This window comes from Dermacentor albipictus, chromosome 1 (assembly GCF_038994185.2).
Source record: "Dermacentor albipictus isolate Rhodes 1998 colony chromosome 1, USDA_Dalb.pri_finalv2, whole genome shotgun sequence".
NCBI lineage: Eukaryota > Metazoa > Arthropoda > Arachnida > Ixodida > Ixodidae > Dermacentor > Dermacentor albipictus.
In genome coordinates, this window is record NC_091821.1 from 348,918,772 (window position 1) to 348,942,884 (window position 24,113).

The window sequence follows — 24,113 nt, forward strand, 5'->3', positions numbered from 1 at the left end:
AGGCCATCACTTTTATTTGGCTTTAGTCTGAAGCAAGTTTCTGGCGCGAAATATATTTGTGCGCACACTCTATCGATGCGGTGCGAGCAAAGCTGGGATTTTGAAACATGCTATGCCTATTACATCGCTTTTCGTGCATGGTCAGATCGGCGCTTCGGCCGCGTTATCAAGGGGCTTTTGTTATCAATGTGATCAGTTGGCCTTAAGAGATGGATAATAAGTATGATGAAGAGAGGAAGGAATAGCTGCAAAGCTACAAAACCTGCTGTTGGCACTCCTTCCGTACCATTATCAAGGTGCTGCACTGTCTCTTCGGGTTTGTGACCAGGCAATTCTGTTGCTTTCAATCACCTTATTTGAGGGGACTGCTTTATAATACGGGTGGGAGCACAGTCATGTGGTGTTTTTCATATTATGTGAGGTTTGTTTGCCAATCGGGAAAAAATTGCACTCAATTAGTGTGCCACTGAAAACACAGCAGTTAGATGTCATTTGGGGGTGTTTGGGAGTGGCTACAAATTCTTCGTTGACACTTTGATAATTAAGACAGTACTACTCGAATTAGATGATTAATCGCAATTGTCGAATTAAATTACAGGAATGTAAGAATTACTGGCGGCTACTCCACTGTACTGGAAAAAATATGCACTAGGTTTTTTTCAAGTAACGCAGCTGCTCTTTTTTCAAGTCTTGGTGCATGATAGTTGGGGCACCCTTTATAATTCGCTCAATAACCAAAATGAGGCCATGCCGGATTCACTCAAAATCAGAATCAGCAGCAGTCATGCGCAGAAGCGCTTATACTCAGACTCACAGAAAAAGAAAAAAAAAAGACAAAGAGAGGCTGCAGTTTCACTGGAAAGGCGAAGCAGTATTAGTGATATCAAAGTATACGACAATTACACGAAGGAAGATTACACCACCGAGAGTCGCCAGATTCTTAGTGGTGGGAGAGGACTCAGACTGTGAAATTGAACTGTCTCCTACTATGAGGTCTTGGAAACTCTCATAGAAGGCCATCACTCCTGTGAAAAATTATTCCGAGGTCACACGAAGTCTCTTCAAATGCAAGAAATATATATACATATATATATACACAGACACATGGGCTTCGGAAAGCTGGTCAGGCCGCAGCACTGCCCCTCCCCCCTTCCGGAAAATAAAACTTTCCACATATGGTGACTGGTGTTCTAAATATGATTTCCGAGCAAAAAATAGGCCTCAAAAGCTAGCAAAAATTGGTATGGCTATAGCGTGCAGCGGCATTTACTCAATGATGTCTCATTGCACAATCATGTAGAAATGTACTGTTTTCTGTGAGCCCTCACGGCATTGGCTGAGCTTCATTTCCGATAGCCTTTATGAATAGAAAAAATATGAACATGGAAAAAATACAAAGGCAAAGAGGGTGACAGGAGGAACATACTTTGCCTTCGCACTTTCTTGTGCTACACGTGCCAACTAACAACACATACTTTGCTGCGATGATCTTTAGTAGTGTATGGTAAAGTAGGCACAAACACTTAGCACTTTAAAAATGCAGCTTCCTTGGCAGATAAAACAGCTTATTCAAGTAACAAAATGAGTGTAAAAAACAAAACTTTCAGCGTAAGAATCCAAATTAACGTCAGCCCCATTCAAGGATGCAAATGCAGAGATGGGTTTCTAGCCACCTGAATATCCTGCAGGCGAGCCTCATGGTCCTTTTCACGTGACAGAAGGTCAATGCGCTTGTTCTGAGCCTCCAGGCTGTTAATGAAGGCTATTTCATTGACCTGCACAGGGCAAAAGATGTAAATTGCTTTCATTGAATGTACAAGTAATGTTTCAACTGTTATCGTGACAGTTTTCATTCATGCAATGTGTTCAAAACCTTCAGGAGACTCGTCATTCACTATTCAAAACACACAAATCGGTAATCCAACCTGCCATAGGTTGCAGACTGAAAGACCACGTACCATTTGTACCATGCACAAGTGTTTTAACGTGACAGCGTTTAACAGAGTGTTTAAACGGACACTAAAGGCAAATATTAAGTCAAGCTAAAATGATAGATTAGTGCTTCAGAATCTCTAAGACGTCAATATTATCATGAATAGAGCCTTAATAATCGAGAAACTGAGGTAAATGCAGGACATGATTAGAGACTCCCTCGGGACATTCAAGCACTGACCTGATGACGAAAGCACTCCTCAGTTAAATTCTGTTGCTAGTACTCAACTACGCATTGCAAAAAAACATGGTTGCATTATATTATAAGACGAAATAAAATGCTACCTATCCTATTCTATTTCATTTTTAGAAAAAACTCATTGAAATTGCCCTTGACACTGATGCGGGCAATTGAAAGGTGTTGCTTTTGTTGGACTCTAAGCTGCCCACGCTTTTATGTTTCAGAAGTTTCGTTATCACATAGTGCTGCACTGGTTTTTCTGGCTCGCGAAATTCGCACAAACTGCAAGTATAGCAGAGAATTCAATTTTCAGGTTATGTCAGATGCCAAACGGTCTATGCCACTTGACCAAAAAGCAGCTGCAGCAGCGAATCCACCGTTCTGCCTTGGCTTGGTGCTGCTGTCTGTCGAGCATCGTTTAACTCACCGATGTCAGCAAAGGGTGATGATGACGTATGCAACGTCACCACTTTCCCGGTTGAGTGGTGGGATATTTGAATTTTTTAAAAGGTATTCGGACCCTTCAGATGCAATTTCCTCGTAAACTAATTCTTTTCTAGGCATGAAACAAGTTTTGCGAGCTTTCTGGAATGGTAAGTAAACAGTTCACTTTGACTTGTTATTTACCTTTAGTGTCCCTTTAAGGGCCCCTTATCGAAAAAAATCCGATGTCAGCGTTTGAGATCACTTGACGAGAAATAATTCTGAACTACAACCCCGCAGGGCATCTGAGTGGCGCAGAGGCGTTACAGAAATAATTGATTTCTCAAAGTAATACGTAAGAACAATCGTAAAGTACAAATCGTCAAGTACAATCTAAACACAATTTAGACAGGATAGTGTCAGATTGTAATTTGAGTATATAAGAAAACAATACTGTTACAAGGAAACTCAAACCCCTTTTCCAGCGTTTCTAAAATATACAGGCCGGCCATGTCTTCCAAGATTTATGCACATTAGCCAGCAGACGCAAGAACACCAATCTCGGATGCCATGAAGCTGTGCGCCCATTTCCTTGCTACACCTCCAGATGGCACTTGCCTGCCACACTGCTTGCCTTTTCTACCAGAATGCTCACCTTCATGCACAGTGTTCGGCACCAGCGTTTCCCGGTAAACATTATGGTTACATAAGCTGCAGTTGCCGGTAAACGCAACAAGCAGTCAGGGATCTTTGAATGCTTTCATTTTTAAAAAGCCCCTCACCAGGCGCCATAGCAAATTTTGGTTATACACTAGAAGTTGTTACGTGCCCTCTAAGGGAGGCTGAACGGACTCAAGAATTTTTTCAAACTGGTTCATTAACTGCAGAGACAAATGTTTCAGTGCTGTGAACCCATGATTTCAGGAGGCGAGCGTCGCTGCCAAAAGAAACTCTCTCTCCACTTGCCCTATTTAGCCTAAACAAGTGAAATTCCTTCCCTGCGTTCTCCCATACTAGACCCGGAAGATTGCGTGACGCATACGTCACGGGCCCCGCCTTAATTTTTCTTTTCTCGCTTTTTTTGCTGCACGGCACACTTCCGCTGACAGCGTTGTGTGCAAGCTGTTGTGTTTGTCTCATTTTGCAATAATGCGTGCTGTGCACAAGAACACACAACTAGCGTTTTAAGTCAGTGCTACACAAACACTGAGGCAGACACAAGCAAATCACGAAGCATGGTCATGCGCTGGAACATGGTAGAAAGTGGCATAGTTTCGGTGTCAGCGCTCACGACTGCATGAAGTGGGAACAAGCAGATGAAACGGAAGTACTTCTTTCTCTCTTGCTGCAGTGCAAAGTAGAACAAGTACATGCAGACTTTTAGTTTATGTGTTTTGTTATTTCTCGAAACCTTAATTCGTCTATCAATGCAACAGATTACATAAATAGCAGGTGTTGCTTTGAATAATTCTCGAAGTCATGAGTCACTAAGAACGACATCACGGGAAAGACACACGTAACATAGGCGCACTAGCATGTTCTTACAACCGGCCTGCAGGGGTACTGCTCTGCAAACCTATCTCAGCCCGCTGCAGTTGTTTTGATCGACCCGCGGGGATGGCGTCCTTCAGAGGACCGGCAACGCCGACAACGCTAACCGACCATGCACTTCCTTTGGAGAACTGGAGACCACGGCAAAGTTAATTAACTATGCGCCTTCTCATACAGCCAAGCGGCGTCGGCCAGGCTAGCTGTTCGGCGGACAGAGTATTTGCTGGTTGATTCGCCATTGCCTTCATAGTCTATTTGCAGCAAAAGAGCTTCTCGGAAAAGGGCGTTTTGCAGTGCGTTTCTCCTTAGACCCCAGGATTTGTCAGTCTGCTGACACTCGTGGCGGCTACCGAAGAAGTCAGCTCTGGAATTAAGAGGCGCCGGCTGGGGTCAAGTGTGACAATCTGGCTACGAGAACCCGCTCAACTCGGTTTCTGGGAATCCCAAGTGCATACGTGAGGGTGTGAGCCCTCCCTCTCAAAGGCAGGTCGACTGCGCCTCCAACCACTGTGGACGGTCCGATTGGACGAAGGTTAGACAGCAGTTTGCCCTCACCTAGGGATCTAGGGAGGACAGAGTGTTTTTGAGCAGCTGTGTGCTCGACAAGCAGTGTGCTTGGTGCTTGGAGCTTTGAGCTCGTGTGCTTCGTCTTGCGTGCTCCATTTGGGAGTCATGCTAGACCGTTGAAATGTATCTCCTGTTTTAATGTAAATATGTAAATAAATCCTGTACTCCTAGTTCCCGATGAGAGCAAGTTCCTCCCTACAACCACATCCCTAGCGTAGGTGAGTTAGAAGACGGCATGGGCCAGCTACCACATATTTCATGCCCGACTACAAACCTTCCAACTGGATGCCAGCGGTGGGATCGTCCTACAACTCTAACAATGTATGCGTCACCCCTCCAGCTCGGAACGCGGCACCCACAAGGAGAAGGGTAAACGGCATTTGGTTTGAAATTTCAGCTCTTCCCATGATGCGTAGCGATGTAGTACTTAGCAGATATGATTGTTAGCGCGCACTGTATGCACGGCACTTAGCTCAAAATGGACAAACCTGGTGAGGGGGCCCTTCAAAGGCAAAGCCACCTCCCAATTTAAACACAATAGCGTTAATGAGCTCGTGTCGCAAAAAGTCCAGTGTTGGCGTTGGACGTCATTTCAGCGAAAAGATTTTTGAACCACGCATACCCTGGCCTTCCATGTAACGCAAGGAATTGACAGAACTAAATGAATTTGTCAAGCTAAAATGCGTGGACAAATTGTAAACGATGACTTACACACAACTTACAGACATGATAGCTCTCGGATTGTAATTTGAATACATGAGAAAACAATCCTGTTATGTAAAAACTCAAAAAAACCCCTTTTCTAGTGTTTCTACAATGCATAGACCAGAGAGGGCATCCGCCATTTGCGCACGCCGGAGCATAAACATTTCAGAGTCCACAGAGCGGCATGCCCACTTCCTTAAAACACTTCCAGATGGCGTTCAGCTCTGCCACATCGCGGCCCATGCAAGAGGCCGCGTCTCAACCAGAAAGCCCACCTTCGTGCAGAGCGTTCACCCCGAGCGTTTCCTGGTAAACAATACAGCTACATAAGCTGCAGTTTCCAGGAAGCACGAGAGGCTGTCAAGAATCTTTGAATGCCATCGCATTCCAGTTTTAAAGGTGAAGCTTAAGCGTCCTCAAAATTTTTGAAGTTGACCTTGTAAATAAATACACGTGCTTCACAACAAAGATTAAGGCATTTTATTTTAATCTGCTCTATTGTGTACAACAAGTTACCTTCAGCATTGGCAGAACTTTGCAACCTGTGGAGTGTGATCCCTTTGTGATACTTTTGTAGAGTTGTGCGTTCCAAACGTTTTGTTCATGTGGAAGCAACATCAGCATTTGGGATCCATATGAGAAAAACAATGTTTTTTAAAGAAAAAGAATCACTGACTGAAAGAAAGGGAGTAGTGCAGCTCAGTCAACGAATGCAAGTTCAATGAATGGCTTTAATGACTCAGAGCTCCATGAAGACTATGGTGGGCTTTGTAGTAGTGGGTAAGTTACTTGTAATTAGTGAGGTTGTTAATGGCTCTTCAATGAATGCCAAACATTCAGCACACAGGTGCGCAACTGCGTTGGCTGGGCCTGACTCACCAACCTAGTGCTTGGCACCTCAACACCACAGCTATTGAGCCACCATGACTGATGAATGGGAATTTCTGACAGTTTAGCTCAGTCTGTAGTAAGCAGTGAATATTGGCAAGGCATCATAGGCAGCAAAAAGTGAAGTCATAGTCTAAGAAACAGAGAGACCATAAAAAAAAATATCCAGAAAACACAAGTGAGTGAGAATTGCCTGCGGTGATGAAAGCAAAAACGTTAAAGCATTAAGTGGATGCAGCTGATGCATAACTGGGTTAATTGTGAAAAACAGAAGGACAACCATTTGCACTCACTTACCTGAAAAAAATTAGTGGACACAACTGACCAACTCTTGCTTTCAGGTGAGCATTCATGCTCACTTCTACTCCAAGGTATTCAGACATTTACTCTTGTTCGCTAGCTTACACTCACATTCAATCGAACATCGCACACACTGATGCTCATTGGCTCACACTCAATCACACTTAAGTCTCATTATAATTACACTCAGTGGTGCTCCTGTTCCCACCAAAGTCTGCTCACATTTACCAATGCTTACCCTCACCCCTAACCATGCCTCCTTCCACACTTGTCAATGCTAACTCACACTCGCCAGCCTTCATTCCCAGTTGCTTGCAATGACAGTCACTTATCTTGACACTTGTGCTTGCCAGCATTTTAGTCAATAACATCAACAAAGAGTGAGTACAAAGACCTTGACACCAATCATATGAGTAACAAACAATTTCTGTATACTGCATGTTTTTCAGAGCAAATACATACAACTATAGCCCCTTTTCCACACCACATACACTATAAAAATAAGTTTTAGTGCACTTCAGTGATCAGTGATGTGCCACAGCAAGAAATTTTTTCTGCTATAATGAAGGACAAGATCTTAGACTTGACTTCTTATTTGCCAGAAAGGTGTAGGCATGCTAGAGAACTGTGCCTTTCATATGGTCTGCAGTACACAAGTGTATTTGGATTCTGGAACTACTGAAATTGGGCTTATTGTAGCCGCAAGTCGATCTCATGACCTCATGATCAATATTTGGATGTTTAACAGTCATCATGATCAACAGCTCATGTGCACATATTTGAACTGACACTGTATGTCAATTAATACTCGCCAGCAATAACTCACGTTCATACACAAAACCATTCATGCTCGCAAGCACTCGCGCATGCTCAGAGGCACTCACAATTGCCATTACTCATGCATTCTCACTAGCAATCACTCCCATACCCTTAGAGACAGTGGAATTCACCTATCGGTATTTTTTTCGTCTGGAATTCTCTCATCCACACATGCTCACTAGCACATACTCACACTTACTGGCTCTAATACAGTCACCAGTACTAATTCACAGTCACTCAGTGCGTCACTCCCTCTCGCTCATTTTAACACATCTACTCACGCTCACCAGTGTTTATTTGCACTCACTAGAACTCGCACTTGGGGAACAAAAGTGATAAGTGTAAGACTGCACTCATAGGTGAGTAGGCTGACTAATGCTTGTCCTGCAGAGGAACTAGGTTGGCAACAATGATAGCAATGATAAAAGAAAAGCATGCAAAAATAAGTACAGTGTGTTTTTACCTTCTCTTCCTCATCGTGGGCCCTCTTAACCTTATTTTTCAGCTGAAGCTCCCGCTTTTCGGCAGCACGTTGCAATCGCTTCTCTAAAACAAGTCGTCTTTGAAGTTGGAGTTCCTCCTGCTGCGCTTTCTTCTCCTCCACCTAGCATGTAGAGAAAAAGCCCTCCTTGATGAGTATGAAGCAGTAAAAACAAAGCATGAAGCTATAAACTATGAGAATAGCAACAAAGTCCAGTGTATTTAAAGAGAGGCAAGTGAGTAAACCATACTTCTGAACATCCTTCGTAAAGCCTGCGATATCCAACACACTAATAAGCCTGCCACTTTTTCGCTTACACTCAAAACTCATCATAACAAAGTTGAAAGTGAAGCAGGAATTATACTTCATTATGTTCAATTTTGCCCTTTACTGCAATGTATGCCCAATGGGGCACACAACTTTGAGCATGCAAAGAAGGCAGCGTTGCAGCCCACTGAACCCCTACACGGCAGCGCATGATGGAATCTTAATAATACAAAAGCATAAAAATCTTTTGTTTGTCTAACATGCAACCTTTTTTTGCACTTCATGCAACAGCCTTTACGATAGCTTCCTTCTTTTCCAAACAGATCATCCTTTGCTTCAGTGCTTCCCTTGACTTGTTTCGTTAAATCAGCAAAATGGCGAAGTGGTCAAAAAGAACAGCCCACATGCTGCAACACAAACTGAGTACATTGCCGTCAAGCAGCACGAACTACGCAGCTGACCAGCCCCTCTCATACATTATGGGCACTGCAGTGTAAACAAGGAGGCCGGCAAACTGTGGCACACCACCTTGGCTTGGCCATATCATGGCCTCTAAGACTGCAATGGCACCGATGCAATCTCTAGCAAGGCCTTGTCTAGCTGTGCCAGCCTGCACAGCAACCCGCAGGCATCATGCTGGTAAATGCACTGACCTTTCCCACCCTTGCGCATAACTGTACTAGCCACACACAAGCAGTGGTTGGCACCACACTGCATGGGCTAGTGCAGCTAGGAGTGGCCTCCAGGATCTTGCCAGCGCAATCTCAGACGCCACGTCTAGCAACGCCAACCAGTACAGTGCGGCGCCATGGGAGAAGTATGAAGGTGATAGATTTGCCGCTTGCACATGGCCATGGTGGAAGCGCAGTGGTAAGAAAGATCAGTGCTGCTCAACGGCATATTTGATGAAGGAGTTTTGAAGTGCTGCACCAAACAGGTGTAGAACCCCAACAGAAAGCAATATATGAACTTGACATGCAACAGTTGGGTACTTTTTTGGTTTCAAAGACAAATCCATTGGCATCATTCATGAAAATGAGCTTGAAATACATGGATCTCTAGGGGAATTTCAAGGGGAATTACATTTACATCATTATATCATTGGATATAATATGGTTATGTTGATGATATCGTGCTTTTAATAACGAGCTTCGAGTGTACTTTGTTTCTGGTACACTGTGAAATTCCCATAATGTGCATTTCTAATCATTATTTTTCAAAAGTCAATTGCAGCTAGCAAGAAGAGCCAAAGAGGCATGCTATGTATCAAGACAATTGTCGAATGACAACTGAGACATGGCCGAGTATTTGGACTACGTGGTTGCTCCATAAACAATGTACAAGGACAGCCAATGTTTCAGAAACCTTACAGCATGCTGCTCAACATTTCAGACTCTGCCTGTACGACTGCACGCTTGTTAGGCAACTGAATCAAGCAGAAGGTTACATTTATTTGATATGTTGCCAGTACCTTGTGAAAAAAAAAAAAAGATTGCAGAGCATGCAATGAACAGTGCACAAGTCAAGCTGCTAAGTTGTCAAGGCTGCATTTCCATGTCTGTTGTACTGCATCCCACATGTCCAGCATTTGTTCATTTAGTGCTAAATACAGCTGAAGCTTGATATAATGAACACTGATATAACGATGTGATATAACACAGTACTGCCGAATCCACATATAACAATATTGTTTTACAACATATTGGATATAACAATGAGCAGCCAATGCACCGTCAACTTTTGTATGCATTCTACGGTGACAAACTGCTTACTATAATGCTCCCATGCCATGTTACGGTTACAGTAATTAAATCTGGCTACTAGTCATGGCCGTCGAAAGGAAAAAGTGCAAAATCCTTAAGAAAAAAATGCAGCCCGCTCTGCCACACCCACCTTTGTGCCGCACACCCTGCAGGACACGCTATTGTTGCGTTGCACCAATAGCCTTGCGTGCGCCCCTCTCCAATCTCTCTTGCACCTTCTCAGCGACATCAGAAGGATGGAAGGGAGACTGAAGAGAGGCGACAACGGCGTGCCTTGTTGGGTGCACGGCACAAAGGTGGGTGTTATCAAACATGGTGGCTGTAAACAAAGTTATCATGTCAGCTAGGACGAAACCAACTTTGGTTGCCAACTCTCGACGAAGCAGGGCTGACTAGGCCTAAGCAATGCAGCCAATGGAGCGGCTGGTGACAAGCCACCATAGGAAGCTTGCCCCTAATATGTTCACACACGTGAACCTTATGAGTGATCAGGCGTGAAATCAGATGCACAGGCTAGACTGATAGCAGTAGCAGCAGAGTATGAATCCAGGAGCTGTATCCTCAGTATGCGAAAAGTCTGTTCACAATGTGCACATTTTGGCCAGCAGCTTGGCTGGACAGCAGTCGGCAAGACATTGCGATATCAGCGTTAGCATGATACTCGTGATAAAACTGATGGCACGGTTGCATATTCATGGCATTGCAGAGTGTGTACGTTGTTCCTATGTGGTGAAATGCTGACAGGTTATCAAAATCCACAGGAAACACTTTGCTGGCCTGTCGTAGGCACACCACTTGTGTTTCTTTTGTTAGACCTGATCCTTTTCCTTGCACCTATATCTGTGTGTATGCTTATAACAAATATTGGATATAGCAAAGTTATTTTAGTGTCCAATGACACTTCGTTAGACAGTAAAGCCTTGTTAATTTGACCCTCATTAATAAGGAAAATCTGATCACTTGGACTCATTCTTTGGTCCCGGCAGGTGTACGCATCATTTATTGTAATCAAACTCTTGTTTTCGGACATATTTGGCCAGAAATCAGTTAATTCTGGTGAAATTGACATTCTGTTTTTAGACTTATCGAAAGCCTTCGATAGAGTGCTTCATGGAAAATTATTGTATAAATTAGACTGTATAGGGTTACCTTTGTACATTATTCAGTGGATTGCCTTATACCTAGTTGATAGAAAGCAGTTTGCGAAAATTGATCATTGTCTGTCTAGTGCACTGTCTGTTACCTCGGCATTCCACAGGGGAGTGTTTTAGGTCCACTACTGTTTCTTCTTTATGTTAATGATTTGGTGGACGTAGTGCCTCATGATGTATCCATAAGAATGTTTGCTGACGATTGTGCTGTTTTTAAGAAAACATCATCCCCAAATGATCATTTCTTGTTGCAAAAAACTCTTTTTGCAATCGATGTTTGGTGTATGCGTTGCGGTATGGTGTTGAATTCAGAGAAAACTGTACTTTTACGTGTCACAAAGAAAAAATGTCCTAGTACTTTTTCTTATCAGCTCCATAACCAGCCTGTATTAGAAGTTTCCCAATATAAGTACTTAGGCGTGGCACTAACTAATGAGCTTGCTTGGTCGGAGCATATAATGGAGATTTCTTTAAAAGCCCTACGGAAGCTGTGGTTTCTTAAAAGAAAACATAAACACGCTCCAGTTAGTACCAAGATGTTAGCTTACAATACATGTATTCAGTCAAAACTAGAGTATGCTGCTGAAGTTTTGGATCCCCATTATAAGAAGGTTGTTATGCAACTCGAAAGAGTCCAAAGAAAGGCAATAAGATTTATTTTTGATAGATACAGAAGGCATGATTCGCCATTCTTATTGATGCAGAAGTACAATGTACCGACTCTTGAGGTTCGCCAGAAAATTAGTCGTCTTGGCTTTCTTCACAACTGTCTTGCAGGGAAAACTAAATTAATACCTCCCAATTGCATAAAACGTTTAACTACAAGGACAACTAGACACAGCCATAAATACCCTTTATCGGCAATTTTCGGTAGAACCAAGACACACAAGTACGCTTTTTCCTCCGAGCAGTGTCCGAATGGAATTTCTTGCCCCGACAGATTTTTAAATCCACCGACTTTAGGAAGGTGCTCGAGTCTCATATTGTAAACTTCAATGGTTGAACTTTGCTACGGTCTTCGTGTTCTGTTGATTTTTGTTGTTGTTGATCTTCATTTCATTGTATGTATCCTTTGTAGCCCCTCCTGCTAGGGCCAAATTACTGGCCTGCAGTATTGCGTAAATAAATAAATAAATAAATAAATAAAATTAGAATAAGTCTTGGAGCTTGACAAGTGCAGAGCGCTGCAAATGTGCAACGGAAAACACAGCTAACGCAAATGCGCGACACAAAACACAACTGTAAGAACAGTTGTGAACTTCACTGTAAAGACATCCTTGCTAATCAGCGTGGAGTCCGAAGAAAATACCCACCGCCTCACCCACAACTTAAAGGGGAAGAGGCCGCCGATTGGCGTAAAATACAGACCGGGGTGTTCCCCCATTTAAAATTGCTAAACGCCATGTATCCCACTCGTTATAGGGCCAACTGTCCTTGGTGCGGTGGCATACCTACCCTAATGCACATAACCTGGGACTGCACTAAACACCCTCATAGGCCAAACACCAGTAGGACAATGGAGCAGTGGGAGGCACAGCTCGCCCACTCCGACCTGGCAGGACAAAAGTCCTTAATTAGCCAGGTCATACAGGCGGCAGAGGCCAGTGGGGCCCTGGACTGAGAGGCTCCGACCACCCCTCCTTCAAATCTTTACAATTACAATAAAGTTTCTCTCTCTCTCTCTCTCACTGTACAGGAATGCTGACTTTTTTATAGCTAGTGCAATATTCGCAGAGAATGTGCTAATAGATTGCACAATTTTAGGAGCGCAGGTGGAGCACCAGCGAAACATGCACGATAAGCCCCAAGGAAGTGATGAAACATGTCACATTGTTTGGGTGAGTGCCAGTCCCACATTGAATGGACGTTTGCATTTATTTCAAGTAAAAATAAGCTTGTGGTGTTTTACCTGCAAAAATGCAGCACTAGAGGGCAATTTATTTATTTATTTATTTATTTATTTATTTATTTATTTAGTTATTTATTTATTTATTTAAGATGTCCTTACAGGCCTCGTATGAGGCATTGGGTAAGGGGGACATCAGAGAAGGGCTAAAAGAGTATATATAGTGGGAACATAAAACATAATGCACATAACTTATTAATAGACACTAAAAATGTATACACAACATCTTATACAAACATTAAAGCATTGCTTAAAAATAATAGGACCGGTAGAGAACATATTAGAGAAAAGACAAAAGATACAGTTCTTTCAGTAAACAATGTAAAAAAATATAGCCACTCTAATGTCATAGGTCAAAAAATACACAAAACATAAGAGAAATAATGAGCTCATAAACAATAGAGCACACAGAACCCATATAACTAGAAAACAAAAGAAAATGCATCATGCATTTTATTGAAGTTAGGCAGTGAAATATGAACTTATGAGCTGGGGGAAATTATCAGGATTTGTTTCGGACACAATGAAATCAGGAAGAGCGTAACACAAACAAGTGACACGAGGAAGCGCCAACCAATGAATGTATGAGTGTTCCCGTAGATGCACATGAAGCTGAGGTGATTATATAATCTATGAGGTGTGCAAGCTGCGACTTGAAGCCATAAAGAAGTGTTCCTAGCCGCATGAACGTACTTGTGAGAAATAATGATATGAGCGCAAAATCAGGTCGAGTACTTAGGGGCGGAAGTGAAATATCAAGTTTTATTTGTGAGATGCTTGAATTACAGGTGTAGTTATGCGAGATAAACCTAGCGACATCCTGTTTTCAGCGGATTCTAATAAGCTTATTAGATTGTTATTCGGTTATTAATAAGGTTGAACTGATTAGTTCACTGCAGTCAGTGCATTTCATTATAGGTACTATAAAATCAGGACAAGTTGTTCACAGTGAAGCACCACCATGTGCATTTCAATGCATGCCACCGACCACCTATCCACACTAATGCAGCAACAGTGCTGCCACCTGTAGCTCAATCTCACAGCGAATAGCTTTTATTCTTGCATTTACTGTTACTCATAACACCGCATTGGCCACATGCCTTCATGGTTGTGTAGTCACCATCCATGATCGCGCTGATCGCAGCCACAGTTTCGTCCGCAACAGATGTGGCAAACGGTAGTTTTGTTTTGACTTGGTGCATGCACCACCTGTGTGCTTTCCGAACTGCATGGTTGCCGTCTATGATCGCATGGACAGGAACCATGGCTTCATCCACAGAGGTTGCAGTACACAATAATTTTGTTTTGACTTCGTGCACATGTCAGCGGCACGCCTTCTGAACTGTGGTCCATGATCGCATGAATAGTGGCCGCGGTTGTTGCCGCAATAGTTGCAGTAAACAGTAGTGTCATCTTAACTCAGCATGCAATGTCACTAATACGGAAGAACCTGTCGAGGATGAAGAGCGCCAGCTACATCTCAATGAATGAACCGAGGTGCAGTCAGAACGCAGGCAAGAGCTTGCATGGACCAGGAATGCACGCATAACAAAGGCTTGCAAGAGTGACAGCGAGGGTGACATGGCTTCGCAGTGATCCACTCTCCCCTCACCTAATGCCTCATGCACTACTGCGGCAGCTGATGTTCCTTTTCGATCACTCAATAAGAAATAATCCACATAAAATACGAAAAAGTGTTCGTCGCAGAAGACCACAGGTCAGTTACAGACCTAAAAGCAATAGTACCTGAACAAATGAAAAGAAAACCTAACATACGGAAATCCCATAAATGACGCAGTACTAAGCCACAAATTAAATTATTTTTGATGTTTTCTGTTAGATTGATTTTAGAGAAACAGACATTTGCTGCACAACAGCCGCATAGATATAAACCACACAAAAACAGATAACAGTTTCATTGGTCCTTTGTTCTATGTGTCTTTTCCTTGTGCTGTAACTATTCAGTACGAAATGATGTTTTACACTGCAAGGCATTGCAGAAAGTTTCACAGACCTTTTTAGACTGATCTCTGCATCGTTGCGCTTTCTCTTCCCGAATGCGTTCCCTCTGCTCTTGCGCCTTGGCTTGCTTTTCCTTGTGACGCTGTATGGTCTCAGACAGGGATCTATGAATAAAATTAGAGTAATTCAGATTTATATAAGGGCACGCCATAAAGATCGCTACCACAATGTTTCTTCATATTTCGAGCACAAATTCACCCTAAAGGAAGATTCATATGCAAAACTTAACTGCTGATTCAGTTCCTGGACATAGCGCAATATGGTTCAGTGGCACGAAATCATGCCATAAGGCCACCACAGACTAGCCACAGTTAAACCTCAATATAATGTATGCAAATTTGGCAAGTTGCTTTGTTATATCAAAATATAGTTGTATTATGACATTATATGCAAATAAGTACTTGCCGATCGATTTGTCTTACACGGAATAGGGCTGCAGAAATTTCAAATTATCGGGCAATCGAAGAAAGCAAATCTGAATGAGAAAACAGTTCACTTCGATGAATCTGGGAGTTGGCGACAAATGATACGGTTTTGAGCCACATCGACGATATCTTCACATAGGCGGTACGAATAAAGCGAAGCCAGCCACGCTTTCGCGTGCACTCCATCCCCACGGCTGATAACGTCACCCGCAATGGGGCGACACTATCATGAAAAGCGCCGGTAGCGGGGAGCGAATGCTTCAGCTGCCTCTCACTCCAATGGGTCACCATAACTGTAATTTATGCAACTCTCAATATTAAACGCACGGGAAGACAGCTTACATGATGTCAGGCCATCTCGACATGCCCACTCTTTGCACATGCAGCAGATTATCTATATAGGAGGGTGTGTGGCTGCGTATATGCTTGGCCGCACTTACAGTCGTGCGCAGCCACGGTTGAGGCGCACGGCAAAAATCGCGACGCGCCAACTTACCCCCGCCGCCCTGCCCCTCACATGCGCTTGATCACGTTAATGTGAGCTCGCTCCCCTCCCCTTCTCTTTGCTCGCACAGGGGCGTCACTCGTTCAAAGAAAAGAAGTGCATATGAAATATGAAATACATTGAATCATATGAGGTACATTGATGGATGATATAAATACATAAAAAACACATTATACAAGCATACAATGCAAGGGATTGAATTGAAAGGAGAGAAATATTTACAGTACCAGTTTACACAGGGTTTTTTTTTTTCATGCTAACATGCATGAAAGTACTCATGCGGTCACACGTTTATTTGAAATGCAGTTTTTCAATGGCATGTAATATGTTATTGGACAGGAATACATAGGCCAGCAGAGAGTTCCAATCATTTATTGTTTTAGGAAAGAAGGAATATTTAAAGCAATTTGTACTCGTGAAAATAGGGGTTATTTTGTTGGGGTGATAATTTCTGGTAGCTCTAGCTGGTAGCGGCTGGAGACAGGGTGAATGACCAAGTTGTAGTTTCCTTTTCCAAAGGCGGAAAAGCAATGTTAGGCGTGCTACCTTTCTTTGGGATTCTAGGGTGGCAACATTATTTTCATTAATCAATTGAGAGGGGGAGTTATAACGTCCATAACAATTATATATGTAGCAGACGGCAAGCCTGCTTATGTTTTCCAGTTTTTTTTAATATTTCTTTTCGTGAAAATGGGTCCCAGACAACGCAAGCATATTCTAATCGCGACCTTACGAGTGTGTTGAATGCCAATTGTTTCACGGATGGAGGAGAATGTTTCAGCTTGTGTCTCAGTAGGCTGAGCTTACGTTGAGCAGACACACAAACATTATCAATGTGTTGCGACCAGGTTAGACGATTGTTCATGCTTTCACTCACACGGAACGCGACGGCGATGGAAGAAATGCACCTTGAATGTCCATATCATTGCTATCGCAATACAATAAGCACACAATAACGGAGAGGAGTTGTTAAACAAGGTTACACCATGTTTCGTTACGTGAGAGCCATGCTGCACTGTCTGCGCATTCATGGGTGCACGGACGCATGCCTGCATGCGTCCACAAGCATGTGTATAGTCTGGGTTATAGCGACGAGGCTAGCAGCGATGATGACATATAGTGAACTCGGCATGTTCCTATTAAATAAATGACGTTTTATTTTGTGAATGCTGTCCTCACTTTTTTTTTCGGCCTACATTTGAGGTAAGTTTTTTAAATTTTTTCGGGCTTCGGACATTCGGGGGTCGGCTTAGAATCGGGGCCGGCCTAGATTCAAGTAACCATGGTATATTCTTCTCAGAGTTGTCTTTGGCAAAGCAAGGAGCATGCAAAAGCGAGACCAACCTCTTTCGTGTTGCACAAGACAACTTCTCGTGCATCTGAAGTGCACGTCCTGGTGTACGTAGTTCAAGCTCCTCCAAACAATCCATTTGGTCACCCCAGCTCAGCCCCATGTCATGAACCATTTCCTCAGCTGCAATCATGAAAAAATATTCAATACAGTTTAACAAAGATGCAACACTTGTTTTTGTCCTGTTCTTCCCCTCCCCCCCCCCCCCTTGTTGGAAGCTGCAATATCTCAGAGGCACATTAATTTGACAAAGAAACAGGACAATGGCAAAATAAAATTAGAACTGACTGGTTCATGTCATGGGAACAGCAGATGCAACACTGGTACAATTAGAAAAACAAGAAAATCCTTATTATTAAAGGTATTCCTCAACATAGCACGGCAGTGATGTACAAGAATGGCTGTTTCAAGATTAGCAATGGTGATTGCAGAAATGGTTTTTGTGTGGTCCTGGCTTCACTTTACTGCTTCATCATTAACTGTAGGATATGCGTTGTAAATGTGGAGTCAAGAGTAACTAGTGCTCATGGCACACTTGTTTAAAGGGACCCTTATTACCAATATTGAGATGTCTGTACCCAACATGCACAGAATATATGCATCTTCCATGCAGTGATGTCCTGAAGGCTATTATACATTGAGCTATATCAATGAGAATCAGTATGTGTTGAAAGAATGCAAGTTTCATGGTGATGAGGTATTTTAGCATGAATGGCGTACATATTCTTTTATAGAACACACCTTCAAGTGTCTGCTCTTGGACCTCAACAACATCCTCTTCAAAAGGCGACATGGGTTTTGGTTCCTGTAATTAAAGAAAAATGCACCAAGCCATATTCTTAAAGTTTCACTCTCAGTTAGATATGCAAAAAACATAGCACGAACTACCCAGCCATGTCAACTATACAAAAAGGGTTCTACAGTCTTGAAGCACTGAAATATAGAACACTGCAATAATTTATTGACTGATTTTTACACCCAAAAACTCCATTTGAGTTTCAGATTGTGATGTTGCAGTTGCTATGCTGTTAGGGCTCAACCAGCACAAATTTATTAACATGTGCCAAAATTTTTATATGAAGATATCCTTGCATTGAACTCCCATTAAAACACAGTCACCATGCCCATAAAATTAGCCTCAAGCCAAGGGCTCAGATTGCCACAACGACAAAGCCACTGCAGCATGTACTGCACTAATGGCAAGAAAGCTATCACACAACATAAAGAATTAACATAAAACCACCAGTGGGCAGTATTCTCATTCACTTACTTGTGAAATATCTTCTTCCTGTAATGGGTCATCTCTTTGCGGGGTTGGTTTGTTTTCTCCAACAGGTTCCGAGACCTGTTTTGTCTTATCTGCGGCATCCTCTACAGGAGAAGTTTCAGGTGTGGCATTTTCCTTCACAAGGTTCTCTGTGTCAGGAACAGCCTTCTCAACTTGCTTACTTTGCTGAGTTGGGCAGAGAAAGCTTTTTGACCTGGCACCAAGGCTTGGGGCTGTCGTGCTTTTACATGCAGCGACAGTGTCTCCCCGATTCTTTTGCGGTACTAATGAAGGCATGGATGTAGCACTTTTAGGGCCAAGCTGCTGTCCTGTGGCACTCCTGCTTGAATTTTTCGCTGGTCTTGATGATGGACGTCCACTGGAAAGTGGTGCAGAGGAGCGCCGAGGCGTTTTAACCCGACAGGGAGCAGGTGCTGAAATGACTGGTGCTGAAGGAGATCGCTTGACTCCCATAGCTTGGCTGGATGGTGCCTGGTGTGGCAGCATTTTCTTCGGAGGAGAATTGCGTGAGCGTGGCTTGTTGCGGCGCACAGTCTCCCAGCCTTCAGAGTCATCTGTGTGAAGCAAACTCAAGATATTTTCGACTTGCAGCCAAGTTGCATTTGAGCAAACGTTCAGACCTCGTGTAATGATGAATCTATTTCATCCTTTTTTCTTTTTCTTTTACTTATTTATATACCCGTACCATATTTCATCTAGAAGTATTACAGCAAGGGAGACCGCAATGATGACCACAGTACCAAGAGTATTTGTACACAGAATGCACTGACATAACACAGATAATTCACAAATTCATATTACATCCTCCTTGATGATATATAATACATGAAGTACAATTAAAGGGGTTACAAGAATGAATATGCATATGATGCTATAGGAGAAACAGAAAGGAGAGGTTAAAATATTTTATTCTATGTAGCGACATACAGGGTGTTTCACGTATCACGTAACTTGCACCAAGGATTTGAAAAAAGTGGTTAGCCGCAGCTGAATGAAACCAATGGCACACGGTTTGTCATCATGTGGCACTCCTTAGAGTATATTTTATATTCTGCTTAGTTAGTTAGTTAACTAACCAAGTTAATTCACTAATTAATTAATTAGTTAATTACCCAGATGAATTATGCAAGTTTTTTAATATTCACTTTAGGGCCAAGTGCGTTTCATTGTGTTGTAGAGGAGGTTCAGAAACGATCCAATTTTTGTGGCAATGTACATGCTGCGTGGCCAATTCTTTTCAGCGTTTAAAGAAAGCCCATAAAATATGAAGTAAAACCATGTAACTACACTCGTACGCTATCATATTGCAGTGCTCTCAATTGTGGTTAGTGCGGAACAACCGTGTGCACGGACCGTGGCAAAGTGAGAAGCCACAGCTCCAGACTTTGGCTTCACAGTTCATCAGCATCTTTGGCGGTGGCACACGGAAAGGAAACGCTGTCATCCCTGATAAACAATAGGGTCGACACACGGTTGACAGTGGTGCAATACGATAGCGCACAAGCGCAGTCACGTGATTTTATTTCATATTTCGTGGGCTTTCTTAAAAAGCCAAAAATAATCGCCACGAAGCATGTACGTTGCCACAAAAATTAGATCGGTCATTTCTGAACCCCCCCCCCCCTACAACGCAACAAAACCCACTTGACCCTAAAGTGAATATAAAAAAATTTGCCTAATTCATCTTAGTTAACTAATTAAGCAGAATATAAAAAATACTCTAAGGACCGCCACACGATGGCAAACCATATGCCGTTGACTCCAGTCAGCTGCGGCTAGCCACTTTTTTTAAATCCTTGTTGCAAGTTACGTGAAACACCCTGTATAATAAAGCAAATGCATAGAAAAAAGAAAACATAGGACAATAAGTGCACATGGCAATTCAGTGCATCAGAAGAAACAATTGCAGGTAGTTTGTAATGCTATTGCAGGAAGTCACTTTATTTATTATAGTATATTCATATTACAGTTTTCAGTTTGCTTGTTTATCGTTCTTTCGACACTTGACGAATGTTTGTAGCCGAGCGGTTGTGCGTCTCGACGCGATCAGGCTCATCGTGCTCTTCTTACTTTTCTAGATATAACTGACTTCGGTTCACATTTGTAGTTCAGACACTAGTTCTTTTATTTAACATTCTGTACTAGCGGGACCTTCAATGACTGGCCCTCCTGTGTGTGACCTGTACTGTGTGTTCTACTTTATTCTTTTAGATTTGTACCGTTGCACTTTCTTTCCTCTTTCTTCCCCTCCTTCCTATCTTCCATTTCAGTGTTTCTGTCACCTCCTTTCTGAAGAGTAGGCAGACGTTTTGCCCCTTCCGGTGGCGGTTGCCAGCCTGCTCCTTACTTTCCCTTTCCTGTTTAGTGTATATATGTTTTCAAAACAAATAATGATTTGCACAAACACCCTTCTGGTTCTAATAAATGTTATATCAAGTTAGCAGTGTATGCATTTGTTTTCACATCCTTATCTGAGCTCATGCTATACTATCAACTCAACAAACAGCCCAAACTTTTCCACTGTTGAGCAAATAAAGATCTGATTATCCAAACATCAAGTTCCGTTTAAATGAGTCCAGAACCATCCATCGAGCTTGGTGAAAAAACACAGTTAGCGAATAGCATACGCTGTTGTGGACATTTCAGCCAGACTTTGCAGCTGTGTGTTCTTTCCCGGCTGCTATATTTTGTCGTACAGCAGATTCTAATACTAATACAAAGCAATGGTACCAGCCAGTAGCTGACATCAATCGAGAAGTGTGTTTGGATCAGTGCACTTCGTCCTGCTGTTACTGTGTATATTTATTGATGCAGTTTAAAGGGTCCCTGAAACAGTTCGGACAAATTTTGGAGACACGTAGGGCACAGCTATAGCAAAACATTTGCACTACAATTTAAGTGAAGCATCTTAGATTAATAGAGCTACGGATGATTAAAGTTACCCTGCTCCCAGCCATGCTTTTTCTCAACCTGTTTGCAGAGTGATTGGCGCTAATGTCCGCCTTCAGTGACTGTGTCATGATGTGACATCGTGTCATCTGCTTCCGGTTGTCTTGGAGCCAGTGCACGAAGCCTCTCCAACCTCTCCAGTAGCCGCCTGGCCGTCGATGCCCAGTGAAAGCTAAACAAGCAAGGTGCACTGTGGGCATTTTGTCACAGTGCCGAGCATGCCTGGTATTCTGGCAACCGCAGGCAAGCAGGGCATTCTGATGGATGGAGGGAGGCGTAAACTAAAGCCCCTCCATACTACTACCCCTGAGATGAAAGAGCTTTAGCGTAATGTGAGTGGTGCAGCACAGAACTTAACCAGCTAAAGACAGGCTTAACACTGCTGTAACCAAGTGTATAACATTTTAAACATTTAAGAGGGCAACATGTTCACGACTATGCTCCTGCCCACTATGTAACAAGGGCGTTCGATGGCGCTCGTGAAAAGAAAGCTCAAGATCTACACTGACTGCGCAGATGTTCTAACACAAGCAGACGAAACTTGCTAGGTGCCGGAAGTGCTTAAGTGTAATGATAAATTGTTGTGTATTCTCTTTCGGTTACCTTTTTTTTACCGGAACAAATTAACCAGCATTCCAACTATAACGAACATTTCCTTACTACAAAAATGGAAAAATTATCGCTTATGCAACCTGGGTAGCTAATCAGATAGCTCCCCCAATTGATGTCAATTGGGCTACCTACATCACTTGTGAAGGGACAGCTGAAAACTCAGGAGAGCAGCGCCACTGCAATCAGTACATGTGCACAGTATAATAAATTACACACATTACGCGGAGCACTTAAATGCATCACTTAATAATCAGAAGGACCTACCCTAACGACACAGTACATTTGTACAAAATTGTTAAAACTGTTTCAAGATCAAACCAGCTGAAGTAAGTGAAAATCTGCATTTCTAGTTTGGCTAGCTATTACGCAGTTCCGGAAGTACAACTATCGTACTATCGCCGACTACCGCCTGCTCATGGTCAGCTGCGGCCACCTGCATAAAAAATAAGCTTTGGCCACCCTGCTTGTCAGTGTCATAGCTGTCCCATCTCGCTAATTTCGACCAGTTTTGCACACTCAACTAGCCTTGAACCACACGAAACCTAAGATCAGACAAGATGTACCCTTGACAGCACATGCTCTATCCTGGCTGCCTGTGGCTAGACGGCTTGGCAGACTTCGCTTCATATTGAGCTTACTTGTGCAAATAAAACGCGCAATTTCGATGTGGCTACTATCCGTCGGTCAAGGTGGTGCAGGACAAGGCTGCTCTGCACCAAATAGCACGGCCAGACTGGAGCACATGGGCGCGAGCATGCACTTAAGCTCTGCCGTGCATCTTAACCATTACAGTTGCATGCAGCTGCATCTGCAGCATAGCATAGATACCATGACCACCACGGGGTGCTGCAATAAGCGCGCTTGCTGAGCTCACTGATGCTCACTCAGGCCAATCGCATGCTCTGATTGGTAATAGTGGCTGATGCGACTTAACTCTCTCCCTTCCGCACCCAGTAGGGCATCATTAGCACGCTATCAATGGTTTGAGACACCACTTTCGAGACCTCCCACGGCACTCGGGGACACTGCACCATCGGATATGAAGGAGGACAACTACATTTTTGTTTCCTAAGCAGTTTGCTTTTTCCCCACTTGACGGTGATTTATAGGCGTGATCCTAAGTTTGTGATCATCGAAGTAGAAAGCAAAAATGTCCACGTCCAAACGTGGCACGTGTGCACACTTCAAGAGATCACAGATCTTTCCGCTGCCTCTGCGGTTGACCTTATCAATTGATCGAGCAGAAGCGAGTCTGAGGACGCTGCTTTTTCGTTGGATTTTGACCCTAAGAGCGACAACGCAAATCGGCCCAGAACATCAGTGGCCACAACCCAGTTAGTTTCACTTTCTGCTTTGGCCTGTCATTGTTGTCATTTATACTAGTGCTTGAGAGCCTGCCAAGAGGGAGACTTATAGAAACTGCAAGAGATGCTATGACAGGAAAACCGAGCAGAAAAGAAGAGTTTACTACAAGACATGCAACATTTCGCTATGTTTTACATCGATTAACTGCTTAGACGCATGGCAGGTCCAACTGTAGTGCTTGCAGTTAAATTTTTGCAGTGGAAAACCTAGTCAATGAAAAATTTTGATTTTTTTTTTGTAGATAGTCCCTATCAGATGGCAATAAATTTTGTATATCTCATAATTTCTGTAACATTTTTTGTCAGCAGATACAAGCGCGTCTTTACAAACGTTGTGCAATTTTTTTCCCATTACCTTGATTCTGGCAACTTATATCTTTTTTGACATATATTTTGTCAATAAAACATTTATGCATGAAAAGTGCATTCATTCTACTTCTTGTTTAAGTATAACATAAAATATTGAGTGCAGTAGTTCCTTCAGAAAAAAAACAATCTCATGTAATCTACAAAAAAACGCCTATTTTCCCCACTGTAGGGAAAGAATTTAGGCTTGAACCCTAATATCTTATGAACAGGTCATCTGCTTCCAGAGTTGCACAC

At 42.8% G+C, this 24,113-nt stretch overlaps 1 protein-coding gene across 2 annotated transcripts in view; it reads right to left on the minus strand.

Annotated features, from left to right (window-relative positions):
- ssp3 (short spindle 3) overlaps nucleotides 1–24,113 on the minus strand; it is a 249,820-nt gene that overhangs the window by 192,991 nt on the left and 32,716 nt on the right. For both annotated transcript variants that reach the window (XM_065424845.1, XM_065424929.2), the window contains exons 7-12: nucleotides 18,568–19,139; nucleotides 18,039–18,102; nucleotides 17,291–17,420; nucleotides 15,009–15,120; nucleotides 7,890–8,030; nucleotides 1,674–1,775 (exon numbers count right to left, since the gene is read on the minus strand). In XM_065424845.1, the coding sequence (XP_065280917.1) occupies nucleotides 1,674–1,775; nucleotides 7,890–8,030; nucleotides 15,009–15,120; nucleotides 17,291–17,420; nucleotides 18,039–18,102; nucleotides 18,568–19,139 (1,121 nt within the window). The remainder of the gene's footprint in view (nucleotides 1–1,673; nucleotides 1,776–7,889; nucleotides 8,031–15,008; nucleotides 15,121–17,290; nucleotides 17,421–18,038; nucleotides 18,103–18,567; nucleotides 19,140–24,113) is intronic.